This window comes from Fonsecaea nubica, assembly GCF_001646965.1.
Source record: "Fonsecaea nubica strain CBS 269.64 chromosome Unknown Scaff12, whole genome shotgun sequence".
NCBI lineage: Eukaryota > Fungi > Ascomycota > Eurotiomycetes > Chaetothyriales > Herpotrichiellaceae > Fonsecaea > Fonsecaea nubica.
In genome coordinates, this window is record NW_019173685.1 from 354,656 (window position 1) to 381,491 (window position 26,836).

Below are 26,836 nucleotides of genomic sequence, written 5' to 3' on the forward strand. Positions count from 1 at the left end.
TCTTTTCCCGGGACGAACCCCAGATTCCCATCCACGTTTTTCCCCCCTTGCGAGTTTTCTATACAGCCGAAGAGTGGCGTGGGTCAAGTCTCTTCCCAAAAGAGGGTGTCAGCTCCACGCTTGCCCCGGGCGCTTCTCTCCAATGACCCCAGATTCCCAGGGATGGATTTCGAGGTGCATGGTTTTCTTTTTTGCCGAGACTTACTGACCGGGGGACAGTCATCGTTTTTGCTGGATCCCTGATAGCCCAGTTGCCCAGCTAGGTGACAGGTTGCAGGTGGGCAGGTGGATAGGACGAGCGGGCGAACTCAATTGCTCCGACCGCCAGACGATGAGAAACTTGGGAAGGGAGGAAAGGGAAGCAAGAAATTAACCTCGGTTGCTCAAGCGGGTTGAATTAAGCTATTCGTCCGTGGGCCTCCAGTCCAGGCGTGGACTTTGGATCGAGGAAACCTTCGTTTCTTGCTCAAAGAACTCTGAGACATGCCTAGCCGGCTCGCTGGTTCGAATGGTCCGACCGGAGCAGCGTTCCGTTTGAACGAAAGATTCTTGTCTGCTAAGAAATAATACACCGAGGTGGCTATTCGCTGTTCTACGATGACGAGGAGTATCCATACCATCCCGTATTAGTCATTGATTCAGCCTCGCCACTCGCCCACCACTGTCAACTACCATCAGTCACTAACCAGTCAGGAGTCAGCCAGTCATTATTCGCCAATGGAGCTCACAAATAACAAGTGACAAGAAAGAACCGACGATGGACTCGACTCTCAACCGACACACAACAGACGAACAAAAGAAATCATGAGATCGAAACCCACGGCACTCATAGATCCAGGTAGATGGATGTGAATGTAGATGCATATCTTGCACATAATGTCGATGCGTGCAGCACATTAGACCGACTGGCTAACTAACCAACCAGTCTTTTACTAGACGACCGGAAAAAGCGCCCGAGAATGACGGCTTGTAGTATCAAAGTAGAACATACCAGGGCATGGCAACAGACTCGTGCAGAGGCAGCCCTGGCTCGCGATAACCAAGAGCGAGAATGCTCGTTTCCATTTCCATGTGTGCAAACCCAGACCCAGACGAACAAGACATCAAGGTCCAGATCCACATCCAGATCCAGCTCCAAATCAAGAGCACGGCTGGAAGACGACGTGGTGCCGGACTTCGTCAAGCCGCTGTCCAACAAGGTCGGCGAGGACGACAAAGACTATCTCATCGCCAAAGGCGTCTTCCAGCTCCCCACGGCCGAGTTCCAATCCATCATCTTACAGCGCTATGCCGAGCATGTCCGCCCGCTGCTTCCACTCCTCGACCTTTCGGAGGTGTTGGACACTGTCAGCGCCGCTGGCGGACAGCGTGACAACAACGAGATGCAGGTTTCCCTACTTCTATACTGGTCCATCCTATGCGCCGGCCTAGCCGCGACTGAGCGACAAGTCATTCTCAAATACGGCTACGGGTCGAAAGCCGAAGCCAGATATTCCTTTTACAAAAAGGCAAAGGTACGTACGTCCCTCCCTCACAAAAGCTCTACGACATGGTTAGCAAGGCGGGAACACCGTCTTCTCTCCTATGAGTATGTGTGTCTTATCTGTGGTTACTAGGTCCTCTTCGACTTGGAGACCGAGCTTGATCGCATCGTCCTGTGCCAGTCCGCCGTTCTCCTAGTGAGTTGGTCCCAGGATGATCATCGGATAGACTTGGTACATTGGATCGGCGTCGCCATCAGCCAGGCGTATTCGCTCAAGCTGCATCGCGAGGAACACAACGCCAGATCCGGTACGAGTGCGCGCGCGGGTGCGGAGATCACTTTGCACAAGTCCGCGGCGTCCGAGTCAGAAACAGACCTCCATGCTGCCGGGACTGCAGCCAGAGAGATCACCAGCATATGCAGGGCGCTGCTGGGGAGTGGAATGGAACAGCACGTTCCGACCGTGGGCGTCGTAGCCGTGCTGGCAGCCTTCTCCGTCCACCTCCGCTGCAGTCGCTCAGAACGAGACAGTGAACGGTCCAGTGCGATCGAGGAGCCCAAGACGTGTGTCCGCTTTGTCAACGGCCTCCGGGACCTGAACTATGCGGCGCAGAATGTCTCCAGGATGATCGAAGACGCGACCCGCGAGGTTGAACTCAGGCTCAGAATCACCTTGTCGGCGGCGGCGATGCTCAGGATCGATCCATGCCCAAAGAGGTCCGGCCATGTATCGATCGTCTCAATCCCCCGTGGCGACCAGGCAGACACAGCCTCATACGCCCTGCTGCCCCCACTAGAGCAGGGAGATGGGGATGGTGACCAAGACCCAGCCTTGCCAGGAAACATGTTCCACCTCGACCACGACGACATTGAGCAGATCGCACACGTCACAGTCAGGACGGCGGATTTCTACGACCCCGAAGAAAACCTTGTAGGCGATGATGGCACGTGGGGTCCGGCTTTCTACGTTTCCCCTGTCGAGATGGAGTTGGACGCGCTCTTTGAAACCTTCGGCGTTGAAGTTGCTCAACAAGAACAAGATCTGCGTATGGCAGATCCTGCTCGGGGCTAGGGGCCAGTTTCTAGGGGCCAAGGTCACAATAACACGGCTGAATATCAAGAGCAATCATTCTAGCTACGTTGCCCGATATATTTGGGAGGGAAGACACGCGAGGCCCGTTCCGCTCCTAGTCTTGGACGCATGACTATTATACCAGATGCCATGTTCAATAATGTCTCCAATAGTGCGTCTTGGAAAACGTGCCCCGTCTTCGGACCCCTTCGAAGGGCTTCCTTCCTAGACAGCCTGACAGCCTCACTCTATTCGGTACTGTGTTAGCGGCCACAGTCCAAGAGTCGGTGTGCAGAAGATGCAAACTATGTCAGGAAAGTCAGGAACCAGCCAACGGCCAGCGAGCCAGCGAGCCAGCCAGATTCAAAAAGTCCCTCCCCTGGCACTTCTGTTCTGTCCTGCCCAGCCATGTCCCTCGGACCAGAATGGACGATGCGTTGGCGAATACTCTCGTCGCTTCTCAGAAAAGGCGCAGCCCTCCCCGTCAGGCTGCGAATGTGGCGTTCGACGCCGAACCAATCAAAGCGGGATATCAGTGTGACGACTGTGGTGACGAGACGATCTAGGCCACATCAAAGCCAGACATGGGGAGCCACCAGAAATACGAGGTTTCCAACTTCCAAGGAGCAAAAATGCCTGTCGAGCGGTCAAGCGAAGGGGGTAGCCCGCCCCTATTTTCTGGCGCCCCGGTGGCTCAAGGCCGTCTGTGATGGTGATCTGGGCCACGAAACCAACTACGAGTTTCCTGGTCTCGAGTGACAAGCTCGCCTCGAACACGAGCATCCCAGGGCGACAAAAATTTCACTTTCTCGGCGTTCGACGCCTCGTTTCACGCTGTCGCGTGGTAATAAGACAGGCTGCTCAGCCAGAGAGAGAGCCATGGAAGGTCCGGTCCATGTTTTCTCATCTCGATTCCTGAGCAGCAATGGCCACACAGGGCGAGGCATACGATATGGGCGTGATGCGAGCTAACGCGAGACAGGCTACGAGCTCGCAGGCGTCGTCACTGCCAGAGGAACCAGGCAATGAACCTCCGCATCCTCATGCCGACACTGCGGAGCCCCCGCGAGAGTCTGAAAATACGGAGCGGTCCGATGGAAGTGATGAGGAGATTGTACGAATCGCCCCTGTGGCACGGGACACGACGTCTTTGAGGTACGGATAAGAAATGGCAATGTCAAGCCTGCGACTGACGACGTGCTAGACGGGACCTTGGGGAGCGTCATGTCAACATGATCACCTTCTCTTGCGTTATTGGCATAGGTCTCTTCCTCCAGAACGGCAGAATCATCAACCTTGCAGGACCGGGAATGGCCTGGTTGGCATATCCATTGATGGGGACCATCGTTTGGTCCGTGCAAGCAGCTCTGGGGGAGATGTCTGCACTTTTTCCCGTGCCTGGAGCGTTGTTTGAAATGCCTTGTCGGTTCTTGGACCAATCGATCGGATATGCTGTGGGCTGGATGGCATGGTGAGTCTCTTCTACACATCTCCAAAGCCTTGCCACTGAAAAGCAACAGGTTTGCCTGGGTCGTCATCATTGCGGCGGAACTGCAAGGAGTGGCAGGACTCTTCCAGTTTGGGTTCAACCCATCCGACCTCGAGAGGTTGCATTATCCAGAGCCAACACTGAAGTGGAGAACAAGTGGTGTCGATCCTGCTGTTTGGATATCAATCTTCCTCATCCTTATACTGGTGGTGAACCTCCTCCGTGTGCGGTGGTTCGGCGAACTTGAGTACTGGATTGGCGTGATGAAGATGCTGTTCATCGTTGGGCTGATCCTCTTCAACATCGGCATCAATATCGAGACCGGAACCCATTTCCGCTTCTACAACAACCCATGGGGATTCATCTCGCGTGCGTGGACAACACCAAGTGGTGCGGTTCAGACTGGTGGCTGGGCCCATCTTGCCAGCGTATGGACGGCAATGACATTGACCATATTCTCAATGATCGGGTTCGAAGCCGTCACCATCACCGCGGCGGAGAACCGAGAGCTCCGAACATATGAAGGGGTCAAGATCTCCAGTAGGAAAATCGCGATTCGGATCATCTTGCTCTACAGCCTCACGACCTTCACCGTCGGGTTGAACGTGTCATACGATGAGCCGCTGCTGGCGAATCGAGACATCTCCGTCCTAGACAATGGAACCCATTCAGCTTTCATCATTGCGGCGATTCGCGCGGGGAAGAAGTTCTGGCCAAACTTTTTCAACGGTTTCTTCATCCTGTCGGCCACCTCTTCGGGAATCAATTCATTATACTTGTCATCGCGCATTCTGCATGCCCTTGCCCTCACCCAGGGTGCGTGGCCAAGATGGCTGAGAACGCTGCAGAACCGTCTGAAAGAGACAGGATCCATGGGAGTCCCGCGCAATGCGATATTGGCAAGTTGGCTTTTTGGCTTTCTCGGATATCTGGCAGCAGGGGGCGCCCCATCACATGTGAGTCCATATATCTCTTGTCTTTTGCGTTGCGAGGCTAATACTGAAAAGGAATTGGGTCGGCTGGCCCTCAACTCGACAGTCTCCATGCTCATCGTGTATTCCGTGATCTGTGTGACTTTCCTGAGGTACAAGACAATGTGGGTGTTTGCGACTTCTGGCCATGATCTCAGCTAATATTCGACAGCATCAAACAAGCCTACGCAGGTCAATTCAGGGACACAGATTTTGTCGACCCCCAGCAGGATCTAAGGGCGTACTCAAGGAGGAAACATTCACCCACCTACCCGTACCGATCGAATTGGCAGCCTTTGCGGACATGCTACGCCCTCTTCGGAAGTACCATGATGCTTTTGCTCAATGGATGGCGGTCGATCAGTCCGTTCAGTGCGCCGGATTTTGTGGCTTCGTACATCAGTGTAAGTCTGCCATTATCATGAGATGAAGGAAGGTCCAGATTCTGACTTTGTATAGATTGTCATATTCATTGTTCTTTGTATAGTCTACCGTTGGCACCTGCATCGTCAATTTCGACCTCATCTGCGGCCGACGATGAACCTCAGATATCCTGTTGAAATGGATATCACTGACCCAAGAGCTGGTCGAGACAGGCTTCGATTCGGAAAGGAGGATAACCTGCAAACCAGAGCTATCAAGACCGGACAATGGCTCTGGGTATGGCTCAAATAAAAGGTTCCTTGGTCCTCTTTTCAGTTGTTTGGCGGTTTGGAACTTTGGCCAGGATCTGCTACTGCAGGATAGAAATTATCGAGGGCGATAATTTGCTGGTGTTGCTGCGCAGAATCCGACGCGTCGTATTGAGTGAGGTAGCCCTTCCTGTGCCTAATATGAAACATGGTCACGTTGCTTGCACTAGATGCTGCAATTTGGATCCCCAGGCACTTGCTGTCTTTCTCAAATGGACGGAGACCGCTCAATATCGAGACATGCTCAGCCTCCCATTCATTCCGGCTGCTGGACTTGCGAATGATATAGACACTGGTTTCCTCATTGACAACAACAAAACACGGATTTTGCCCAGGTGTCGCAATGGCACAGTGCACGCGGGCAATAGACAGTCTCGGCCCAATAATAGGTTGAGGGTCAGCCTGGGGACGCGGCTGCCCTCGATGGCGAGGCATTATTCTCTCAACTGCGGGTTGATGACTATGAGCAGAGGCTGTCCCAATGATCAGTATCGTCTGTCCAGACCTGTGAGAGCACGGCAGTGCGGTCAACCCCGGGTCTAGTGATTCCTGGCCTGCGGTCAGTTTTGTCTATAATGTTGAGCGCGTTCGCTCTGGGAAGGATATGCCGTTTCTTACCACTTTTATATCCTTAACGAATCGAAATGGATGAGGAATTTTCCCGTTGGGGCGGTCAGGGAGGTCGAAAAGTGAGAATAGAGTACTTCCTGCCTCATCCTGGTACTGCGTTCCTACAAGGACTTGCCGCTGATCTGTTGAGAACGATACCATCTGCGTGCGCACTTTTCCAGAGGCAGAGAAAGTCGAACCCGCAATCTGACTCCCGTTCACTTGATTTGATCGTGGTATCAGTGATTGACTGCAATAGGAGCGCGACCAATCTGCTATGTTTGTTGAGATGATCCGCAATTCGTCGATTGCTGCGATAGCTAGCTTGGTTCCGTCACACGAAAAGGCCAGACTTTGTGGAATCTTGGTGAAGGGCATTTTCCCCACTAGCGCACCGGTAGCATCAAAAAGAGACAACTGCAAAGGCTGATAATTCTCCTGATTGACGGTGGCAAAGTGAGAGGCACCAGTGGCCGCCAACGTAATGTCGTGCATGACCTTTTCAGTTTGCCAACGAGGGTTATCACCGTCCAACGCCCGGCGAGCTATCCTGTTTCGAGCCCAGACAATCAAGTTCGAAGCGTCTGGACTCAGTGCGGACCGTAAGTGAGGGCTATGTTGAAGCATGTGGGATTTGCTGCGCTTGTGTATACCCATCTTGGCCATTGCTGACGGTGTGAGGGATGAAGTCCTGTCTGTGAAAGATCCTAGGCTCACGGAAGAGGGGTAAAGAGAGGGTATTGACGGGGTTGGGGGTGCAGGAGCTCGTGAGTATGACATTGCACTGGCTTGATCCGGCAAAAGCGCTTCTTGATTCCTGACCGAACACGCCGCCGATAGTTGATCAGAGGCTAGGGGTGTATTCTCTCTATTGTCCGCAGATTCCTCCAATTCGACCCCAGGTGTAGCCAATCTTTGCAGAGTCTCGTAGATTTCACATAGGGGAGCAATTCTCCTGGCCTTTCGGACAGTGCTGTTCTCTGAATGGGGAAAAGGACAGTCGAAATGGACGTCGATTATGTGTTGATTGCGTTCGGGTATCTTTAAATTTTAGCTCAAGTTCTCGGTGAGGTCGTCATTGCGCCTACTTGTCTGCCACTGGACACGATACAGTCTGCGAGCATCTCGAATCCGATGGGATGCAGATCACTGCAGCTTAGAACATACATACTTTGTGAAAACATCCTATCTGGGATCTCAAGCTCTTGTGAGAGGGGGTTATCGACCTGCAACGAGGTCCACGATCGGACCTGCTCAGACAGGTGGTTGTAGACCCGCAGCAGAGGCGCATCCGCGTTAAGGGCAGTCAAAAGGCGATGTTCGAGGTCCTCAACGATCTGTAGATAATGAGCTGATAGTGTGCTCGTATTCCGTGAGACAGCCTGAGCACCATTGGCATGGCCCATCCAATTGACGATTTCGGCATTTTCGCTGGAAGAGGGCCAAGGCTCAATGTAAGTCAGAAAGTTTGACAGAGACCGTCCTTCGTCGGTACTCTGCAGTGCTTCACAGTAGGCATCAAGAGTTTTGCACTGCTCAAGCACTGTGTTGAGCTCGTCCGTGACGGGTGTTGAACCAAGGTTTCGTATTGTACTTTCCGAAGAGCCGGTTGAAAGCTCGGGGTTAGAATCATTCTTCGCGCATCCGAAGCATGCGGCGATCAGCATCAATCTTATGTCGGCCAGAAGTAGGGCACTGCGGTACCCGTATCCACATCCTCGGACAACACATGCAATAGCCTGGGGTACACACGTTGACAGATCGAACGTGAAGGCGAACTATAATGTCAGCGCGTAGACCGAGATTGGAATGTATCAGCTTACATTGTCGCAGTCGGTTGCATCCAGGACGAAATGTCCGTCACAGGAGCTGTCAGTATTGGTGCTTCCTCGGAGGGCTTCGACTGCGCCTTTGAGGATGGCCATGCACCAGCCTCCTGCTAACCCATACAGAACCTTCAAGGGCCATTTACAGATGCACATTTCAAGCCTAGAGACTTGCTGTCTTGTCGTCGTCATCCGATTGTCTTCTCGCTCAATGGTGAGAGTAGCTGCCAGGACTCCCGAAAAGAAAACCCGTTGAGAAAGCTCTAGAACTCCACGAACTGTGCTATTGACTTGAGAACTCTGGAGTAATGCTGCCCCGGCCTGACAGAGACAGTCCAGACAATCGAGAATGTCATTGATTGAGAGAATGAATCGGCTTGGTGGGTCGGAGCGGATGCGGGAACGTTGGATGTCAATGATGGTTTTCAGAAGTATCATGTCCTTGATGTAAGCTTCATCGACGACTTGCGAGCCTTGAAGACTCCTTGACCATAGCCGACCGAGGGCTTCTCGAACGAGAAATGCATGGTCCTTCCTGTTGACGAGTGCTGCCCATACGAGAGCAGCGTCGTGCAAATGCGGCATGATACATGAGGCTGTGAATTTGCCAGGCCTCCAAGGTGATGGAAACAGATTTGTGACGTGTGTAACAAGGCTGCTGACCGGAGTAACAGACAAGATCCGCAGTGATGAGAAGAGGCTGGCGCAGTTTAAGAAGGGAATCCTGATAGTGAGGGCGGGGGTGGTCAGACCTAGCCTTCGAAAGCCTAGAGCGTTAGGTTAATGGATTGCTGGCCACCATGGGAGGTTTTTCGCTATTTGCCTCGTGTCTTGTGCCCTGTTGCCTGGGTTGGGAGGTGTTTAAGCCCTTGTAGCGCCGCCAGGATGTGATGAGCTGGATGGCCACGCCACGTGAGCAAGCCACAGAACCACAGCAACCCCTTGAGCGGCCCTGCGTTGACACCGCCCAGCCAGCTGGTTAGGATGGGAACTTTGGCTGCGGTGGTGGCAGTTCTGTGACAGACGATATCAGTGAGATTTTCGGCGCCCATGGACCTCTCAGTCGGACCGTTTTTTCTGCGGCAGCCAAAACCAACATCCGCGACATCTCAATGCACCTGTGGGCAGCTTCCGCCGCCCACTGTCAACAATCCTCAGCCTCCTAGACCTTCTCGAGATGGGGAACGCAAGCCCAACGAAGAGTTCATGTCCTTCTTGACGACACAATCACCGTAATGGTATATGGTGGCTGAGACGAACGGCATTTCCAAGAGCAGGCCAATGAACGAGGCTCCTTATGCTGACATCTATGTTCTTATCATAGACTCACACAGTGACTCAATCGAGCGCTTTCTCTCTTACCTCGCACCCTCAGTCGCGCACCAACACAGCAGCAATGACCACATCCTGGGATAACCAGCGAAAGAGAAGGTTGTCGTAAACAGATCAAGGTGCTACATGGGGCAAGGCGGCTTGTGGGTCGTTATGGGTAGCATTGGCCGGCGACTATCCGACGCTGCCGCTCGTGGAGGTGTCATTCTCCTCCACAATGGCATTCGTAGCAGAAACGGGGATCATATGAAGCGTATGAGTCTTGGTGTCTAATATCCGTTGCATTGGGTATCAGTCGCAATGCTTTGGCATCGGAACGACGTTGCTGTGGGCATGACTATCCCCGAGAACATCCTCAGCCAACATGCGACTCTGTATGGTCCCGTTCAAGCAACAAGACCTACCTAGCCATACCGAGACCTTTAAAAAACAGCATAAAGATTTGCAGCTCAGCGTGTATCCCATTCCACCCTTCCAAAGGCCCCTCAAGGAAAGGCCGCCAGAACAAAGACAATGCTGGTAACCACCTCTTGAAGGTCCATCAGCCAGCACGCCGGAGCATATTATATAACATCACAACCTCGAGTCCCCGGTCCTCATTTACAGCTTCGATCCCGAATTCTTTTTCTTCGAGCCACCCACACCTGTAACCTCCTTGCCACTCAGGATGAAGTCTGGATACTCAAAATCCGATCCAGGTGATCCGGAGAACGTGTGCCATGCGCCACCATCGACAACCAATCTGTCCCCCGTGACATAATTTGCCGCGTCGCTGAACAAATATACCGTCGCGTCTGCAATTTCCTTGATTGTTCCCCATCGTCCCAATGGGATTTTGCGCCCCACCTTTGCTCCCGTCTGATCATCTCGTCTCTTGTGTTCTTGGGAAAGTCGGTCCATTCCTTCCGTGCCTGCAATCGGACCTGGAGCGATAATGTTACTGGTGACGCCGAGGGGACCGTATTCTATCGCCACGTTTGCGGAGAGGGCGTCAACACCTGCTTTTGCAACTGCGACGTGGGTTTGCATGGGCAAGCCGGTGTAGTGGATCGTCGCGGACACATAGATGATCCGGCCGCCCGGCCCTGAAGAATCTGATTTCGGAAGGGAGGACGACGAGTTGTACTTCTTGGCAGAGGCGACGAGGTGGGGGAGGCAGAGCTTGGTGATGTTGTAGGAACCCAGGATATCAATGTCCATGACGGTCTTGAAGGCGTTAGGGGAGAGTTGGGCGAGGGGAGCCAGGAAGTTGCCCGCAGCCCCAGCACTGTGTCGCAAGGCTTGTCAGCAAAAGCCTCCAATCGATAGGTACCTCCACAAAGGCACATGAAAGCAGATTTTGAGTATGAGAGAGTGTGCGTCTGCGTGTGGAATGTATGCAGCCCTTACATTAGAAAGTCAATGCCGCCGAGCACCTTGACACACTCGTCGACCGCCTTGCCCAGGCTCTGAACGTCCCGGACATCCACACCGCCGATCCCCAGGACTTTGCTTCCCCCACGCGCCGTCTCCAGGTCTTTGGCCACCGAGACTGTCTTCTCGACATTCCGCCCGACGATGCAAGCGTTGGCGCCCAAGTGGACGAGGGCACGCACCTGCGCGGAACAGATGGATCCGTTGCCGCCGGTGCAGAAGACGACCTTGCCACGGAACAGGTCGGGCTGCCATACAGAGGAGACATACTCGTGCTTCGGGAGCGGCATCTTGTCTGTGTAAAGGGGGAGAGGAGACTCGGGGTTGGAAGGGGAACGAAGGAGGATTCGAATGGAACCCGCTGCGCTGCCCGGGATATCTTCGGCTTCGGTGGTGGACAACAACAAATACCGGATTGACAGGAGTGAATGTGAAAATTGGGAGATGTGTGAAGATGGTGTGTCGATTATCCTATATAGAATCGAGAACTCACAACGGCCGAGTCGTGTGGTTGTTATTTGAAAGAGACCAACGGCCGTAAAGGGACCCTGTCCTTGGTAGTAAGACCGATCGAGGTACGAGGTTACAATTGAGACCGAAGGGGCGGAACCGACGAGGCTCCACGCGGGGGCCGCACAAGATACCGAGGCTGGCAAGGCTGGGATCAATGTTTACTAACTGTCATGTTTCTGCTGGGCACTCGCGCACCAGACTGGGCGAGCACGCAGATAACACCAACAGTTAATCTAACCCATCTCAACGGCATGTGGTGGATTCAGATGCACCTTTTATCGTAACCGCCTGAATACCTCGCTCCCGCAGTTCCCAGAGCTCATTCCCCTGGCTCCCAACCATGTAGGGACACCCCATCCAAGACATCCCGCAATTCTGCGCTGAGACCTAACCATCCCTCGTTCGGCTCTTCTTGCTGACTACTGTCCCATGATTCGTGCAAGTCGCAATCGCCAAGATCCGTGCCAGGGTTCTCAGCAAGTCCCTAACTATTTTGCCAATTCTCCAGCGTGGCTGCGTCTGCAACAACCCATTGCGGCTGGGGTACTGGAGTCAGAGGTGTTCCCGTACCCATGCCTGCGGGTTGTCCCGTGCTGCCCGATGTTGTCACACCAGCATTGAAGTTGTTGGTCTCGCCATTAGCCATGGGATACGCTCCATTGACACCGGCAGCCTCTTCACCAAAGACAACATCTTCCGAACCATCAGCTATGCGCAACCCTGCGAGGCCCCATCCAAGGGCATCCAGTTCCCGTTGAAAGAAATCGCGTTCGTCATCGTCAATGTCGTCCAGTCGAACTTCGTTCTCGTCGACATCACCCTTAACTGTTGGTTCCGAGCCTTTCTTCCCTTTCCTTGTCACGTCGGGATATCTCCTTTTCTGCCACCAGAAGGTTAACCCCCTGAGCGCCCACTCGAGCGGCACTGCCTCATCGACCTCGCCCTCAACGTTTGCGTCGTGCATGCCTGCCAACCAATCATCCCTCAGCTCTGGCCTGCAGTGCAAGTAGATCGCCGTAATAACACGCATGTTGCTTTGCCGCCATTTTCGGCCACAGTAGGGCACTTGTGATTTGAACAGCTTGAGTACATATAACCGCAAGGTCGAGTCCGGGACACGTAGTACTCGGCGCAAGATTTGGGAGGACTTGAACTGAACGAGAAACAGGATGCGGTGAGATTTTCCTCGTGTCAGCTTTTGCAGGACGCGAAGAAGATGGATGGAGGTCTGGAATTGCCGAAACGAGTAGGTGGTAATCGGGCTTGTTGGGAGAGGACCAAGCGGGTTCCCAAGCTCATCGACTGAGGGGTGGGTGTCGGCATCTGAACCTGGTTGCGTCTGTTGTTGTGGATTATTTGGGTCGATAGGGGCTTGGGGCTCGGATTGCGTTGTCGGTGACCTCCTGTGGCGCGAAATAGGTGGTGGAACGGCTTCATCCCCATCTGAAGCTTCTGATCTTTCGTCTGGGCTCGTGGGTGACAATGGCGGATGGTCTGAGTGAACATGACAATAGTGCCAAACGCTCAGATCATCCCTGTCGTATCTGAAAGCCACGAGATCCTCCAGGTTTTGATGCGCAAAGTATTTGAGCGTAAGCTGCACGTAGTTAGAGTCCAGGAGGAGCTGGGTCATATACTCGAACTTCAAGATATGAGACACCTTGAACCACTTTAACAGGAGGAACAAGGCGCCAGATACTGCCTGTTGACTGATCTCTCGAGAGCGGATATTATCCAGATCTTCTAGAGTTATTTCATTGGGACGAGGCGGCGGTGGTGGCATCGGTAGCGTCTGGTTCTGGACCATGTTAGAGTTCGACTTCGTGCGGTTCAGGGCTCCGATTTGGCCCGGCTCCTGGACACCCCCATTCCGAATAGCAATATCTTGCACATTGGTGAGCATCACTTTCATCATCACAATGACCAGAGATTGCAGATCCGGAAGAGCATGGTGGAAGAAATCGTCCACTGCCAACATACGGGAACGTAGGTCTGGGTCTTCGAGGGTCTCGAGCTCCTTCTCCTCCTCATTTTTTTCAGCTTGGTCCTCTGTGGAATCATCCTTCGTTTGCCCTTTCCACCCTCTTTCAAACTTCATAAATAAATCTCGCTCTCTCCAAAGCTGGCGCATTGCACGTGTCATCCTCATACGACTTGCGAACAATTCTCCTGCCTCGATAATAGAGAGAGGGACGTCACTGCCTTCCCACTTCTTACCCACCATCATATCCTGAACGCTCGTCGAACCTTTTCCGCCGATATTGTCGCTGGTGCTATCCAGTGGTGGGTAAAGGAATGGAAAGTTCTGGTTGGTCTGATAGTTCTGTTTCTTACCAGCCTTTCCACCAGGACCAATAGGTGATGGAGGAGGTGAAGGAGCGGGAGTGGCGATGTGCACTGGTTGATGGAGGATTGATCCTCGGGTTGCTGCACCACTCATGCCACCTCCCGCAAAACCTGGGATATCACCCCGAGACTGGGTCGATAGTGAGGGCAACATAGTCTTCTGCTCAATCTCCAAGGGTATTATAGGCGGTGGGGGGTTATATGCCGGGTATTTCGAGGTGATTTCCTGTCGGAAAAGGTGATAGTCTAATGGGGATGCTGTAAGAACAGGGTGAGCGGCTTCTGCAGAGAATGGATCCGCACGGGGTTGCAATATGCTTTTGACTTTTTCCAGATGGCCCGAGACGTCCCCAAACAAGAGTAGAATCGACTTCCAGAACAGCTGCAACGCATGCATCAGGGGTATATTGTACAGTTCGTCCCATCGTAAACGTGAAATCATGCCCACAAGAAAGACTAGGAAGTTGGGTTGTAAGACTGAGATCGAATGTCGTAGGGCCTGTCCAGCGGCTGTCTCAATGCGAACCCGGGAAGACTCGATCAAAATATACAAGCAAGAAAGACATAAACTGAGCTCTCGGTACTCGTTCTCTCCGAACGCTCCCTCGGTTGGTTCTTCACCTTGGGCGGCTTGAGGATGGTGGGCCAGGTCTGGAGCCTTTGACGCCTGGATCAAGCAACTGTAAAGCTGGGGAATAACCGAGCACTGTTCCATTATGTCGGCACCATTATGCATCCATTGGACCTGCGCCACATTACACCGATCGTCCCCGGACTGAGAGAGGGACTCTTCATCGGCAGCAATCTCTTTCGTCTCCAGTCCAGAGGTGTTGCTCCACGCCCCCATCAATATATAATAGATGCAGCACAGCGCCTCGATGCGTAGATCGTAATCCTCATCGTCCAGATCACTGACAAGACCCGAGACGAACTTCCGTCGCTGGTCTTGACCAACAGCAATCCATTTTGAGTCGTCGGAAATCGATTCTGATTGGCAGAATATTTTCCACCTCTGCTCGAATGCTTCAAGGGACGCTAATAGATACTGTCGGTCCTGCTCAAGTTCGGTGTAATGAAACCACTGATCAATCTCGCGCTCAAAGTCCTCAGCATCCTGATAGTGGAAAGCGTAGGGAGTTTGTTCGACTTTTGGAAATTGCCCCACCAGCTGCCTTAATTGTGGAAGGCTTAGAGAGTCTGTGGGATCTGGTTGTGATGGTGGAGCTGGTGGTGGTTGTGAGGGAGGCGGAGGGGGAGCCGCTGCTGAACCCTCACGCCGTAGAATTGGTCGTTTAGGTTTCGGGTCTACCTCGTCAACACTGATGTTATCCATGATAATCCGGCGCAGCCGGAGGTGCACAGTAATTTGCGAATGAGAAGCTATGTGAAGAAAGTAACGAGATCGCAAGATTGAGCGGTAAACAAAGGTCGACAGTCAGTTCATCAAAGGTCGCGACTCAGTCGATATGCCAAGCTTTGGTCTGGGTTGGCATCTTACCCCCAATGGGGACAAGTGTAATGCCGCTCTATTATTTCCCCTGATCAAAGCGCATAAGGGTTGCTCCGCTGAACATGTGCGCATTAAAGCAGCAGTATATTGACCTAGACCATGTGACGGTGAGCCGATAACGGCCCTCCCCACACTTCTATCGCACGCCACAAGCCACTCACTACCTTTCTTGCTCAAGGCTCTCGACCGTGTTCCACTCAGGACAGTACCCCTCTAGGGATAGCGCAGATGTCCAACGGTGATGGCATTGTTTGGCCTGATGCGACAGTGCGGGACAAGAAAAATTCGATAATATCAACGCCAAAGGAACGAACGAGAGAAGGCAACTTAATGAGCAATTAGAGATCATACTCTCTATTTCGGACTTGAATGTCTCTGTGGCTGGTATCACGACTCTTCGGGCTTTCTCCTGTGAGTCAGATAAGACCAAGGGATTGGGATTGTAGGACTCGCAACATCGTAGGTCCCGTAAATGGGCTGTATCTCCAGCAGGGAACAGCCGAAGACAATAGTCCCAGCTTAAGGGTCCAGTTTAATGTTGGCTCACAATCTTCAACCACATCTTTGACAGCATATCTGCTATCCTCTACGAAATGTAATTCGCAGACTCGGGCTGGTACGGAGGCAGCAATATGTCCGTAAGATTTTGAAAACATGCCAGCGCGTCTTCCACCAGACATTCCCTCGAGATCATAGATCAAGTCGTCACGAAACAAATGGCATGCGCCATGAGGAAGTTACAAGGTGGGCAGGATAAAAACTGTGAGACGGTGGTGACCTCCAAGGGAGCTGTGGGTAGTCCATGCCATCGTTTGTAGCCGAGTGTGGAAATGCTTTGGTCCTTTACCGCTGCCAACTAACAGACATCCATCCCTCGCTTGTCGTCCCCTCCAATGGATACAGTGCAAATCACGTGGATGCGCTGTCAAGATAGTGTGGGAGGCATCAATTTTGTTCGTAGCTGCGGATGGGTATCTTCATCGACATCTTCACGAGCAGCAGTTTGTCAGCTCATACTGCGGATGCGGTTGTCGAACTGGTCATCCAGGAGACAGTATAACATCACCATGAATATCAGACGTCCATGTGGTTCGAGTCAGCAGAGGGTAGGTTCCTGGGGTCATCGAAGGCAGTTCTAGATTTCCGGCTTTTCAACTGAGGGATTTTTCGTTGACGGTGTCCTGACCACTGTTACGCTCTTCTCTTTCCGCTTGTTTCACGAATTCTTTCGCCTGCGTCAGAAGCTCTTGTTTCATTCCCAACTCCACGGCGTCACTCGCCCGGGCATTGAGCCAGCTAGGGTCGAGAGGACCACCGCCCACCCTGGTCAAATTACTGTCTCCACCCATGGCTCGACCTCTTCTTGTATCTCTGTCATCCCCGGATCGGATTAGGTCGGCCTCTTCCAAAGCATAAACTTGACGTCGAAGTCGGACTTCGATCGAGGAAAGGGTAGAGAAGTAGGACTCGGCCGCCGCTGAAAATGCTTCCCGGGCGCTGGACGATGAGCGTAGAGCCGTCTCCTGCTTTCCAGAATTAGGCGAGTTCGATAAAATGCCAACTGCATCGGAGGCCGCAGACAGAAGGGTAGAGATAGATCGGTCGATCTCATTCAATTCTGCAATTCGAGTCGCAGGCGTAAAGGTGGTGGGTTTGCTGTCGCTGGGCTGATCAACCTCCATTGCTGCAATCGCGAGACTGACTGTGTAAGCAGCGTGTCGATAGTCTGTGCATTCTCTCAGCTTATACAAACCTGAGATAACGGTCGTGTTCACAGGGATGCCGAAGGAGTCTGTAGAGCCGTGAAAGGGCATTGTGAAGTCGGACAAGGCAGTGTGCCGCTCAGGGAAAGTTATCCGAGCTCTCCAAATTTGGCGAAGCCGTCAATATCAGAATCACGTAAACCAACACCAACTTCCATGTCACGGTCCAGACTCTTGCATCACCTCACCACCCGCGATCGCCAGCTCCTGCGTCTCCAGTCGCTCGCTCCCTCAGATATAGTCTGGTTCTATATCGTCCTAGACCAATTTGTCAGTGCATGAGCGAAAATTAACCATGTCGGCGCCCAGCCCAGCGCCACGGAGCGCAAGTACTGGGCCAAATGGTCCCCTGGCCACCCCTACCTCTGCTCCTCTAGTAAATGGCGTCGGAAATGTGTCTGGCCCTGCGCCTTCAGCGCCCACAGCTAGCGCAACAGGAGGCACCGGAGGAGGAATGTCTCAACAGAACCTCAATCAAATTGTGAGCAGTTCATTTTCTCTGGGTTTCCCGTGTCCCTTTATCTTCAATGTTGCCGTGTCTTTGATGATGTTGAAGCGGATCGCACTTTGCCGTCGACCCGTTTGGGCGGTTGAAATGCTTGGCAATTATGGTCAGCGACAGCAACCGGAAGGTCAAGCAGGTTGACTGTCACATGGTCGCACCAAGGATTGATGGATCTATGCCGCACTTCTACCCAGACGGACTTGATCTTTGTCTACAAAACAATCCATCAACCAGACATCAGCCATCTTGCTTCAGGAGCCTGCTAGACACATCGGAAGTCGCTGTGACCTACGTGGACACCACCTCTCAGCATGGATCTGAGTCCTCGACCACGAGGGAGACCACGTAAGAGACGCAAGCCACACGAAGCCGATCTCGAAGCCGCAGCACCTGGACCAGCTTCGGTCAACCTGTTTCACCCTTACGCCTATCTCGAGGATATCGAGAAACGGGAAGAGGCCGAACGTGAGGCCGAACGTGATACAAGCCCGGATTATATGCCTCGTTTCTCTGCTGCATGTTCACGTTTTCGTAAATTGCTTTGGTGACAAGCGCTAACGGCCTTTTCAGGTGATTGATTACCTCGCGAAGAAAGGCTACCACAGAACAGAAGCCACTCTCCGAGCAGAGTCGGCAAATCAAGAAATTCCCAAAGATGCAGAGTTGAAACCAGCACCTTCGGGCCCTCCACGCTACTACGAGATGTTTGCTCGACTACATGCATGGACAGATGATGCTCTCGACATCTACAAACCAGAAGTAAAACGCCTGCTCTGGCCTATCTTCGTCTACTCATACCTGGATCTGGTCAAACTATTCTATCCAAAGGAAGCCACTCGGCTGTTTCAGAAGTTCTCTGAGGATTTCAAGAAGGAGCATGAATACGATCTGCGAGGGCTCGAGCACATCACGTTGTCAGAACATGGCGAAGACAAGATTGCGAAGATCTACCGAGACAATAAATACCGGCTGTCCCTCAGTAACCCTGCCTACGTCTACTTTATGCAGTTCCTCGAGACTCTGCCACAGGTGGGCTACAAACTGTTCATGGCGATTGTGGAGAACCATCTGGATCTACGACAAGTCGAGCGCGCAGCAGACGATCGCTTCAGTTTCGCGTCTGTAATTCAACGAGGAATCGACGGCCAAGATATGCCCGCCGAGGATGAAGGTATCCCAGGACACAAACCAGGAAATGCGATCTCATCAACAGACCCGAACGTGGGAAACAATCTCGCGACCCTCAAACTTGGCAAATTGCCCATGGAAAAAGATGCCGAAGGAGACGTCCGCGCGGAACTTGAAGAACTCGATTTGCAGATGCCCCCTCGGCCGGGACAACCTACATTGGTTCAAACTCACGAGCTGGTCAACATCAAGCAAGAAGACGAAGATGAGGGACCAAACCGAGCTGAAATCCCGTTCCCAGCATCTACTGCGCGAGACGTTGCCATGGAGGTCCAAAAGATTCGTGAAAACCGCGACCGTCTCAAAATCGAGACCCGTACTGGTGGGATTGGGCCAGGGCTAAGCGTGGTCATGTACACATTCCACAATACTCACGACTCGATCTGCTGTTTGGACTTTAGTGGCGATCAGAGATTGGTTGCTGCCGGCTTCTCAGAGTCGTACATTCGCGTCTGGACGTTGGACGGCACAGCACTTGGGCCCCCGGCGCCGAACGGCCAGCAGCAAAACTCTCAACGTCTCATTGGTCACTCTGGACCTGTGTACAGCGTCTCTTTCGCTCCCTCAACTTTCAAGCCTACCCCGGATTCCGCAGACACAGATGCAAAATGGCTCTTGTCATGTTCCGCAGACGGCACGATCCGTCTTTGGAGCATCGATCTCCTTCAGTGCATGGTTGTGTACAAAGGTCACGTCGGCCCCGTCTGGTCTGTCGTCTGGGCTCCCTTTGGACATTATTTCGCATCATGCGGCCACGACAAGACGGCAAGAATCTGGTTCAGCGAACAAATTCGCCAAGTGCGGATTTTAGCAGGTCACGACGACGATGTGGATGTGGTAGCCTGGCATCCCAACTCAAACTACGTGTTTACTGCCGGCTCAGATAAGACGGTCAGAATGTGGAGCTTGAATAACGGGAATGCCGTCAGAATGTTCACGGGCCACACGTCGGTCATCACAGCCATATCCTGTTCTCGAGATGGCAAGATTCTTGCATCGGCAGATGACACCGGTGTCATACTTCTGTGGGATCTGTCGCCAGGACGACTGCTCAAGAAAATGCGCGGCCATGGCAAAGGGGGCATCTGGAGTCTGAGTTGGTCTGTTGAGTCATCGGTGCTGGTGAGTGGTGGGGCGGACTGTACTGTTAGAGCATGGGATGTTACCGGTCCGGCGAAGGAAGCTGCTTCAACCTCCACTGCTGCCGGCGGGGCAAACACGAACAAAGCAGGTGATGGTGCAACATCCACACAGAGTGGAGGTGTCACACAGGATGGAGCTCCAAAATCCGCCGGCGGTACCAACGCTCCAATGTCGAATCTCAACCTCACTTCGGGCACATCGACTGGCGCGGCGGGTGTGGGCACCGGTGGCAGTACGGGCGTCAGTGGTGTTAGCGTCAGTGGAATTCAGAGTGGCAAGAGACGCGGTAAGGACGCGGTCGTGACCAGCGATCAAATCAGTGCGTTCCTCACCAAGCAGAGTCCTGTCTACACCGTCAAGTTCACCAACATGAATCTTGTCATTGCTGGAGGTGCCTACCTTCCAGAGCAGGCCAAATGAAGTTGCATGACAAATACGGCGGCAGCGTCAACTCACGAGTTGCTGGGCGATTACTACGGAAGTGGAAAAGAGGTACCTCGAAGGAATCGAACATCTTGTTCAGTTGACAGTAATGTGGCGAAACACGGAACGTCGGTTGGGATGAGGCACTACACCGTGCTATCAGGTTATGGCATTTATCAGGGTGGCTGGAAATCGGATGCTGGGGAGTCTGGAGAACATGGCGAAACGGGCGGTGGGCGGCAGGTGGCATGGATCGTGTGTGGCTGCGTGTGCGGCTGCGTTTGTCGTTAAATGCGTGGATGGCTAGGACGGCAACAGAGCCAAACACGGCGGCATGAACTCTTGCATATCGCGACGGGCTCTATGGTTCTACGGTTCATACATTCATGGTCGAGATTGGGCAAGAGAGAAGACGAGATGAATCCGAGCTGAGCCGAACTGAGAAGAGCTGAGCGGTGTTCATTGGCCGTGACACGACAAAGCCATTGTCACTGAGTTGGAGCTTTGCTTGGGGGTGTTGGTACTGGGTATTGGGCCGCATCTCCTGATGGACGATGGCCTAGAGCTGACTTTTTGCGACCTGCTCCCCCTATTCCTCGAACGATGGGATAGGATATGCCTGGCCTGTACCGGGAATTAGGTACTCTATGCGTGCAATGCATGCTTCAAGTGTAAACAGATCCAATCAATCAATCAATCAATGAATAGCATTCATTATTCAACCATTCCATTCGTCTTCCGAGTAACGCCACACCAAGCCACTTATATCTCTCTCGTCGTCGAATCCACACATATATGTAGTGGACATATGTAGATAGAGAGACAGATCGTCATGGCGACGATGGCAGACGCGGCTTGCATGGTTTACCAACCTGGCTTTATTGTGGTATATTTCTCCCGCCGCAATGCAAGATTACCGGCTCCCCTCCTACCCACCGGGGGGGGGGGGGGGGGGGGGTTTATATGCAAGTCCTATTCTTCCACAAATTCCCACGTCTTAGCGAAATCACCCTCAACATCCACATTCACCTGCACCCATCACATTCGTGTGTTTCAACGTCTAAAAACCCACGCAAACGGCAAGCCAGCCCGGCCCCGCAGCGCGGCGACGTAGTACAGGACGCCAAAAGCCGCACCGCCCAAATGTGCCGCGTGGCCGGTCGTCGAGGCCTGGTCGTCGAGCCGCGCCGAGTCGTAGACGGTGTAGAGTACCATCAGTAGCCAGAGGGGGATGGGGACGACGCCGAACAGGTGGACCTTGAAGCGCGGGGTGGCGAGCGAGACGGCGGCGCCGAGGCCCATGACGACGCCGGAGAGGCCGAGCGCTCTCGTTTCTTGTTGTTGTTGTTGTCGCCGCTGCTGCTGTCTCTGCTCGGCCTGGTACAGGAACGCCACGTTACCCGACACGGCAGAGCCCAGAATCAGCACACCGTACCGCACGGGCCCGATGCCGTAGGCGAGGAGCATGCGCGAAAACGTCGAGAAGGCGAACAGATTGCCCAGGATGTGGTATGTCTGGACGTGGCTGAACGCCGGGGTGACCAGGGTCCACCACCTGTGCTGCTCGACGTCGTCCAGTTTGACGGTGAAGTGCGTGACCAGGTCGTCCAGCATTTTCCGCTGTGGGGAGGAGGGGGCACTGGATGGTGGTCTTCGGGCACCGTTTGGATACTGCTGCGGTGGTGGTACGGGTAGATCGCCCATGCTCCAATGCCATGCCGTCCAGATGCCGAGACAGGTGGCGATACCTTTTTGCACAAATGCGTCGAGGCTCGAGTTAGATTTTCCGAGTATACCGGGAGATGATCGGGGATGTCCTCCCAGAGATGGCCACTTACAAGAATACATAATCACCCTGCTGCCCGGGAATCCTCGAAATGGAAGCTCTGGAGGTAATGGTCCCCGCACCTTCGACGAAATCCCTCTACGAGTCCTCTCCAAACTGCGCAGCGAGTATCCCGGCCAATCGAACTCGTTCAGCCTCATTGTCAAAGGCTGATTAAGGAACGGGCTTAGTTGCATGATGCCGAGGAACAAATTAACCACCAATTCGATTCGCGGTGTGACCTAGGATGGATTCTATGCTAGCGGAGGAACCAGTACCATAAGAAAAAGCCGCTTCCACAGAGCAACCAGATGGGGTCAAAGGTGAAGTTCAAAGTAGCGCCCAAGAAGGCGTTCGGGAGTCAATCCTAATCGGGACAATATCTCAGCCTCGCGCAGCCTCGCCTTCAAGTCATGGCTGGTTTACTCTCAAATAGCAAAGACTCCCTCCCGCATGCTTCTAAACACTGTAAGCTCTATAAAAGACTGGATTATATACATCAGACACTCAATGTATACAAACAAGACCCTTGTATGGCGCCATAAAGCTCCTAGAAACGATAGACACCAACTAATACCAGCTGCACACGAACAAGATATAGCCGTTTCTCTTGAATGGGCTCGAGACCATCAGAGCAAACAAACGTCCCACACGATATGACCTACTGCAATATCCCACTCTGTCAGCTCCTTCCAGTCTCAGAGGCGCCCGGCTGTCAGCCTCTCCCCCTGAATCACGCCTTGAGGGCTCTTCTGGTACCATTCTTCGACCTGCCTCCCTGGTGCCCATCCGTCGCCCGGCTTCGACTGTCTCGGCTGCGACTCTACCGCTCATGTCTCAGCAGACTGCCTCTGTTCGTTACACTATTGTGATGCGAGTTTGCAAACAGTCCAGGGGCGGGACTACCCTGCCGGCTTCTTGTACCTCTACCAGCGTGCCCGTCTAGCCCAGGACTGCCTGGCGGTTGCGCACTGGACCCTCGAGTCTGAATGCCACGATTTCGCTTCAAATGGCGATTCTCATCTTCTAGCTTTCGGAGACGCGCATCCCGCGATTTGCGTTCCAATTCCAGTTCGCCGATCTTGGCGAGATGTTGCTTGATAGAATGCTGGTAGTTGGTCTCTTTGAGGCGTCGTTTCTCGGAGTCCGCCAGCTTGCGCAGGGTTGCCATTTCTTCTTCCAGGTCCCTGATTTGGTTGGCAAACTCGGCAGCCTTGTTTGATGCCTCCTGGTATTGAGTCCGAGTAAATTCGAAGTCTTTGCGGTTGTTCTCGAGGGCTTTCTCCAGTTCAGTGTTACGCGCACGGAGCGTGCGAGCTTCTGCTCTCGCAACTTCTACGGCCGCCGCATCGCCGCCGCCAGCCTCGATCTCCGCCCGCGTGTTAGCCAATTCTTTCTGCAAATCGTCATTCTTCCGTTTTAGAGTGTTATGCTCTTCTGCAATTCTTTTGTTTTGTTTTCTAGTGTTTTCCACCATTGTTAGGGTTTCCTTATGTTGCTTTTGTAGTTCGTGGCACTTCGTCATTCGTTTCTCGTAACGGTGTTGTAGGCCAGCATGATCTTGTTTCCACTGTATCAGCTGTTCCTGCAGATTGTCTCGATCCTGTTCCGCTTTTTGCCGGGCCTCCTTTTCCGATTCCAGGTCTGCCTCCAGCTTCTTGATTTGATCTCGGAGTTGTGTAACTTGGTTCGGGTCAATTCTGCTACTCGATTCGGTCGAATCGCGAAGAGGCGTAAGACGTTGTCGCTTTTGTAGCGCCGGGAGAAACCCGTCGACCTCCAGCAAGCGTTTTCTGCCCGAGGGAGTGTCGGCACGGGATAGAGGAGTCCTAGATCGAGTTAGGGGCTCCTTCGGCGTCTCTGTCCTGGTATTAATGCCACTACGCTTGGGAGGTGTTTCTTTGTAATCCGTCAACTGCAACGTCGGCATCATGCTCTCCGGGTTCCAGCCGGCATCAAACTCGGGCGAGATAGCGGCCTGCATGACAATGCTGGCAAGTAACGCAAGCCTCCGTTCAACACTCTTTCTAACACCCCGCTGGAGGTCGGAAAGGTCCATGGATCTGCCCTCTGCTTCATCCGACGAACGTGGTAGATATGCCAGCTTCCCCCCGAGATTCGGCAATGCTTGAAAGGTGGCTCGGACCAGCGCTTTCAACCTCATGGAAGATGGCATACTTTTTGGCAGACAGCGGTCGACGTGCTCGGACGAGTTTGCAACCAGCAAATGGAGGACCGGCAGGAGACTAGAATGTCTCTCAGAGAAATGCTCCCGTATGCGTCGAACCTGAGGATCTTGAGCGTCGAAAGAAGCATCAAAAGCGATCATCAAGATAGGCCCGCTGTAGATGGCGACCTGATGTGTTGACCCTGTGGTGACCAGTTCAACCTGGAAATCCGTACTGAACCGATCTGGAACTGGTGCCTTGGAGCGGCTCATTCGGTCCTGTCGGTTCACAGCGACTTGCTTCATCTTGAGATAATCCTCAATGAGATCTTGGACCGGGCCTTCTCGAGCCATGATAATAATCGAGCACCCAAGGTTTTTCATGATATCAACGAGGTGCCCAAGAAAGGAGAATTTCGAGCCTGCATAGTTTGCATACGCCGCATGTTCGTGCGAGTTGCCTGGGTAGTGGGTGGGTGTGCCCGGTAAGCCAAGATCCAGATGTGTGACCGTGTCGTGCAGGCGCTGGATCATTTCGTTCATTTCGTTTCTTTCGTGACTTCGAGTGAGAGAACCGCTTGACGACCCAAGCGAATCGTGTCTACCGAGAAACTTCTTGATGGACTTTTCTTTTGCTTTAATAATGTCCGAATATATGGACTGTACCTTACCCTCGCAGGGAAGAGCTATCGCATATTCGGCGAGACCAAGTATGGGAACGCTAGTTGGGAGCAATCCTGCCAGTTGAGGCACATCCCGTTCGTTTTCGACGGATTGCTGACTTGAACTTGCCTTGGATTCGGATGAGAACTGCTCTCCGCTGGAAGTGTGTTCTTCTTCCTCTATCGAGGCTTGGATTGGAAATGCACTTCCCCCGAGGGCAACATCATACATCGACGTTGCGGCACCGCCGGAACGGACAAGTTCAGGCTCGGGGGCATCCACCACCGTGGGATTAATGATCGTATCGCTTGGGAAGTCCATCTGGTAAGGAATTCGTCTCGAGTCAGAAGGTCGTTTCGCGTCAAGATACGTAGTGTCCAAAAGTGGCGGGCGAAACGAAAGATCGTAAAACCGTCGGGCTGTCTCTAACTCTGGAGGGCGACGTTCTCTGGCCAGAGAGTCGGAAGAGCCAGTCCCGCTATGTGACTGTTGCAGAGGCGATGTCTGTGTTGCAGAGTCGGCACGTGGACCTTCAACAACGCGACTATCGACAGCGAGTTTCTCGGCGGAATCTCGACCTTGGGGTCCTTTCGTTGGGGATGTTGGCCCCACAGGCGGGTGCGCCTCCTCAGCCGGCGGGGTAGAGACTCTTGGATGCCGTTGGGAATTGAGCCCTCCGTCGCTCCTAGGCTCCTGTTCTGAAGCCCGTGAACAGGGACGGGTGAGGTTAAAGGTGGAAGCTTCAAAGCCGCCAGAAGGCGGGTGCGATATGGGCGCTGGTGGTCCGGGTGTTCTCTCGCACGACGATCGACTGGAGTTCGTTAGATGGTCTTGTCGTGATCTTGAGAGTGTATCTGGAGGAGTTGATAGCCTGGATTCTGACGCCGATCTCGCCACTAGCAATCTTTCCGGCTCTGCTTGCCGCTGTGATCCTGTCTCTGCGCTTGTCGCTGCGTCTAGCTCTGCGGCCGACTTTGTCACTGGCTCTGATTCCCGCGGCGGTTCTGTCTCTGCGCTTGTCGATACGTCTAGCTCTGTGACCGAGCTTGTCGCTGGCTCTGGTTCCCACGGCGGCTCTGTCTCCGCGCTTGCACCCGCAGTTGGCTCTGCTGCGGGTTCAAATGCCTGAAGCGAATCTGTTTCAGGACCTAAATCAAGGGCAGATTCTGGTCTTAGGTCTGGTTCTGATTCTGAGTCTGACCCCAACTCAAAATCTCCGTCCGACCCTGCGTCTGAGCTTGCCCCGGACACCGGCTCGTATTCTCCCGGCGCTGGGTTCGAAAGAGACTGGGGGACACTGTCTTCTCGCCCTGGCTCGGGTTCTGGTAGGCTTGACGGAGTCGAAGGCGTATCACGCGCCCTGATTTGGCTCTGTAACCGAGTTACACGTCGTTGACCAATTTGACTGTTGTCCTCTTGCACTTGAAGGCTTGCGCGCCGTTTGCTTGTCGCAGTCCTTCTACTCGTTCCTTCTTCTGGGTGTTTTGTATTGCTCTTGCTCTGTCGGGCGTGTTTTCTCGTTGCCTTCTTTAAAGCCCAATAGTCCGCGATAACGTCTTTTGAAATGGCGTCGGCTTGCACCTGTGACCCCAATTAGAGTAACTCGGCAAAAGATCCTGCATTTCACATACCCAGGTTGGAGGGAAGACCTCTTTGGTCTCAGGATGATCTGTCCACTGAACCTGGAACTTAAGAGTGTTCTTCTTGTGACCCGAACGGTGCTTCAACACCGACTCGACAGGCCAATTGCCCTCGCCTGCTCGCTCAAACAACGGGTACGTGGCCCGCAGGCGTTCGCACTCTCCGGGCGAGGGGTCTCGGTTGGAGTACTTGGGCTGCTTTTGGCGCTTGGGGGGTCTGGCGTCTGGTGTGCTGGACGTGCGGGCACGCTTCTTCATTATAC

At 53.3% G+C, this 26,836-nt stretch overlaps 9 protein-coding genes across 9 annotated transcripts; 3 read left to right on the forward strand and 6 right to left on the reverse strand.

The window, feature by feature from the left end:
* Positions 1-959: 959 nt before the first annotated feature.
* Positions 960-2,555, forward strand: AYO20_02811 (hypothetical protein; the record flags this gene model as incomplete). Its single annotated transcript, XM_022641115.1, has 2 exons — positions 960-1,514; positions 1,617-2,555. 2 exons carry the CDS (start codon positions 960-962, stop codon positions 2,553-2,555), a joined length of 1,494 nt encoding a protein of 497 aa, XP_022502990.1.
* A 925-nt stretch (positions 2,556-3,480) lies between these two features.
* Positions 3,481-5,690, forward strand: AYO20_02812 (hypothetical protein; the record flags this gene model as incomplete). The annotated part of the gene is made up of 6 exons (XM_022641116.1): positions 3,481-3,710; positions 3,760-4,026; positions 4,076-5,000; positions 5,052-5,140; positions 5,188-5,419; positions 5,475-5,690. 6 exons carry the CDS (start codon positions 3,481-3,483, stop codon positions 5,688-5,690), a joined length of 1,959 nt encoding a protein of 652 aa, XP_022502991.1.
* Positions 5,691-5,710: 20 nt separating this feature from the next.
* On the reverse strand, positions 5,711-8,727 carry AYO20_02813 (Serine/threonine-protein kinase VPS15; the record flags this gene model as incomplete). The annotated part of the gene is made up of 4 exons (XM_022641117.1): positions 5,711-6,277; positions 6,326-7,296; positions 7,488-8,094; positions 8,140-8,727. 4 exons carry the CDS (start codon positions 8,725-8,727, stop codon positions 5,711-5,713), a joined length of 2,733 nt encoding a protein of 910 aa, XP_022502992.1.
* Positions 8,728-10,074: 1,347 nt separating this feature from the next.
* AYO20_02814 (hypothetical protein) lies at positions 10,075-11,177 on the reverse strand (the record flags this gene model as incomplete). Its single annotated transcript, XM_022641118.1, has 2 exons — positions 10,075-10,741; positions 10,864-11,177. The coding sequence occupies 2 exons, from the start codon at positions 11,175-11,177 to the stop codon at positions 10,075-10,077; spliced, it is 981 nt and encodes a 326-aa protein (XP_022502993.1).
* Positions 11,178-11,884: 707 nt separating this feature from the next.
* On the reverse strand, positions 11,885-15,079 carry AYO20_02815 (hypothetical protein; the record flags this gene model as incomplete). The annotated part of the gene is made up of 1 exon (XM_022641119.1): positions 11,885-15,079. The coding sequence occupies one exon, from the start codon at positions 15,077-15,079 to the stop codon at positions 11,885-11,887; it is 3,195 nt and encodes a 1,064-aa protein (XP_022502994.1).
* A 1,328-nt stretch (positions 15,080-16,407) lies between these two features.
* On the reverse strand, positions 16,408-17,070 carry AYO20_02816 (hypothetical protein; the record flags this gene model as incomplete). The annotated part of the gene is made up of 1 exon (XM_022641120.1): positions 16,408-17,070. The coding sequence occupies one exon, from the start codon at positions 17,068-17,070 to the stop codon at positions 16,408-16,410; it is 663 nt and encodes a 220-aa protein (XP_022502995.1).
* Positions 17,071-17,835: 765 nt separating this feature from the next.
* On the forward strand, positions 17,836-20,275 carry AYO20_02817 (hypothetical protein; the record flags this gene model as incomplete). The annotated part of the gene is made up of 2 exons (XM_022641121.1): positions 17,836-18,055; positions 18,135-20,275. The coding sequence occupies 2 exons, from the start codon at positions 17,836-17,838 to the stop codon at positions 20,273-20,275; spliced, it is 2,361 nt and encodes a 786-aa protein (XP_022502996.1).
* A 1,056-nt stretch (positions 20,276-21,331) lies between these two features.
* Positions 21,332-21,982, reverse strand: AYO20_02818 (hypothetical protein; the record flags this gene model as incomplete). Its single annotated transcript, XM_022641122.1, has 1 exon — positions 21,332-21,982. One exon carries the CDS (start codon positions 21,980-21,982, stop codon positions 21,332-21,334), a length of 651 nt encoding a protein of 216 aa, XP_022502997.1.
* Positions 21,983-22,926: 944 nt separating this feature from the next.
* AYO20_02819 (hypothetical protein) lies at positions 22,927-26,831 on the reverse strand (the record flags this gene model as incomplete). Its single annotated transcript, XM_022641123.1, has 2 exons — positions 22,927-26,514; positions 26,565-26,831. The coding sequence occupies 2 exons, from the start codon at positions 26,829-26,831 to the stop codon at positions 22,927-22,929; spliced, it is 3,855 nt and encodes a 1,284-aa protein (XP_022502998.1).
* Positions 26,832-26,836: the final 5 nt, after the last annotated feature.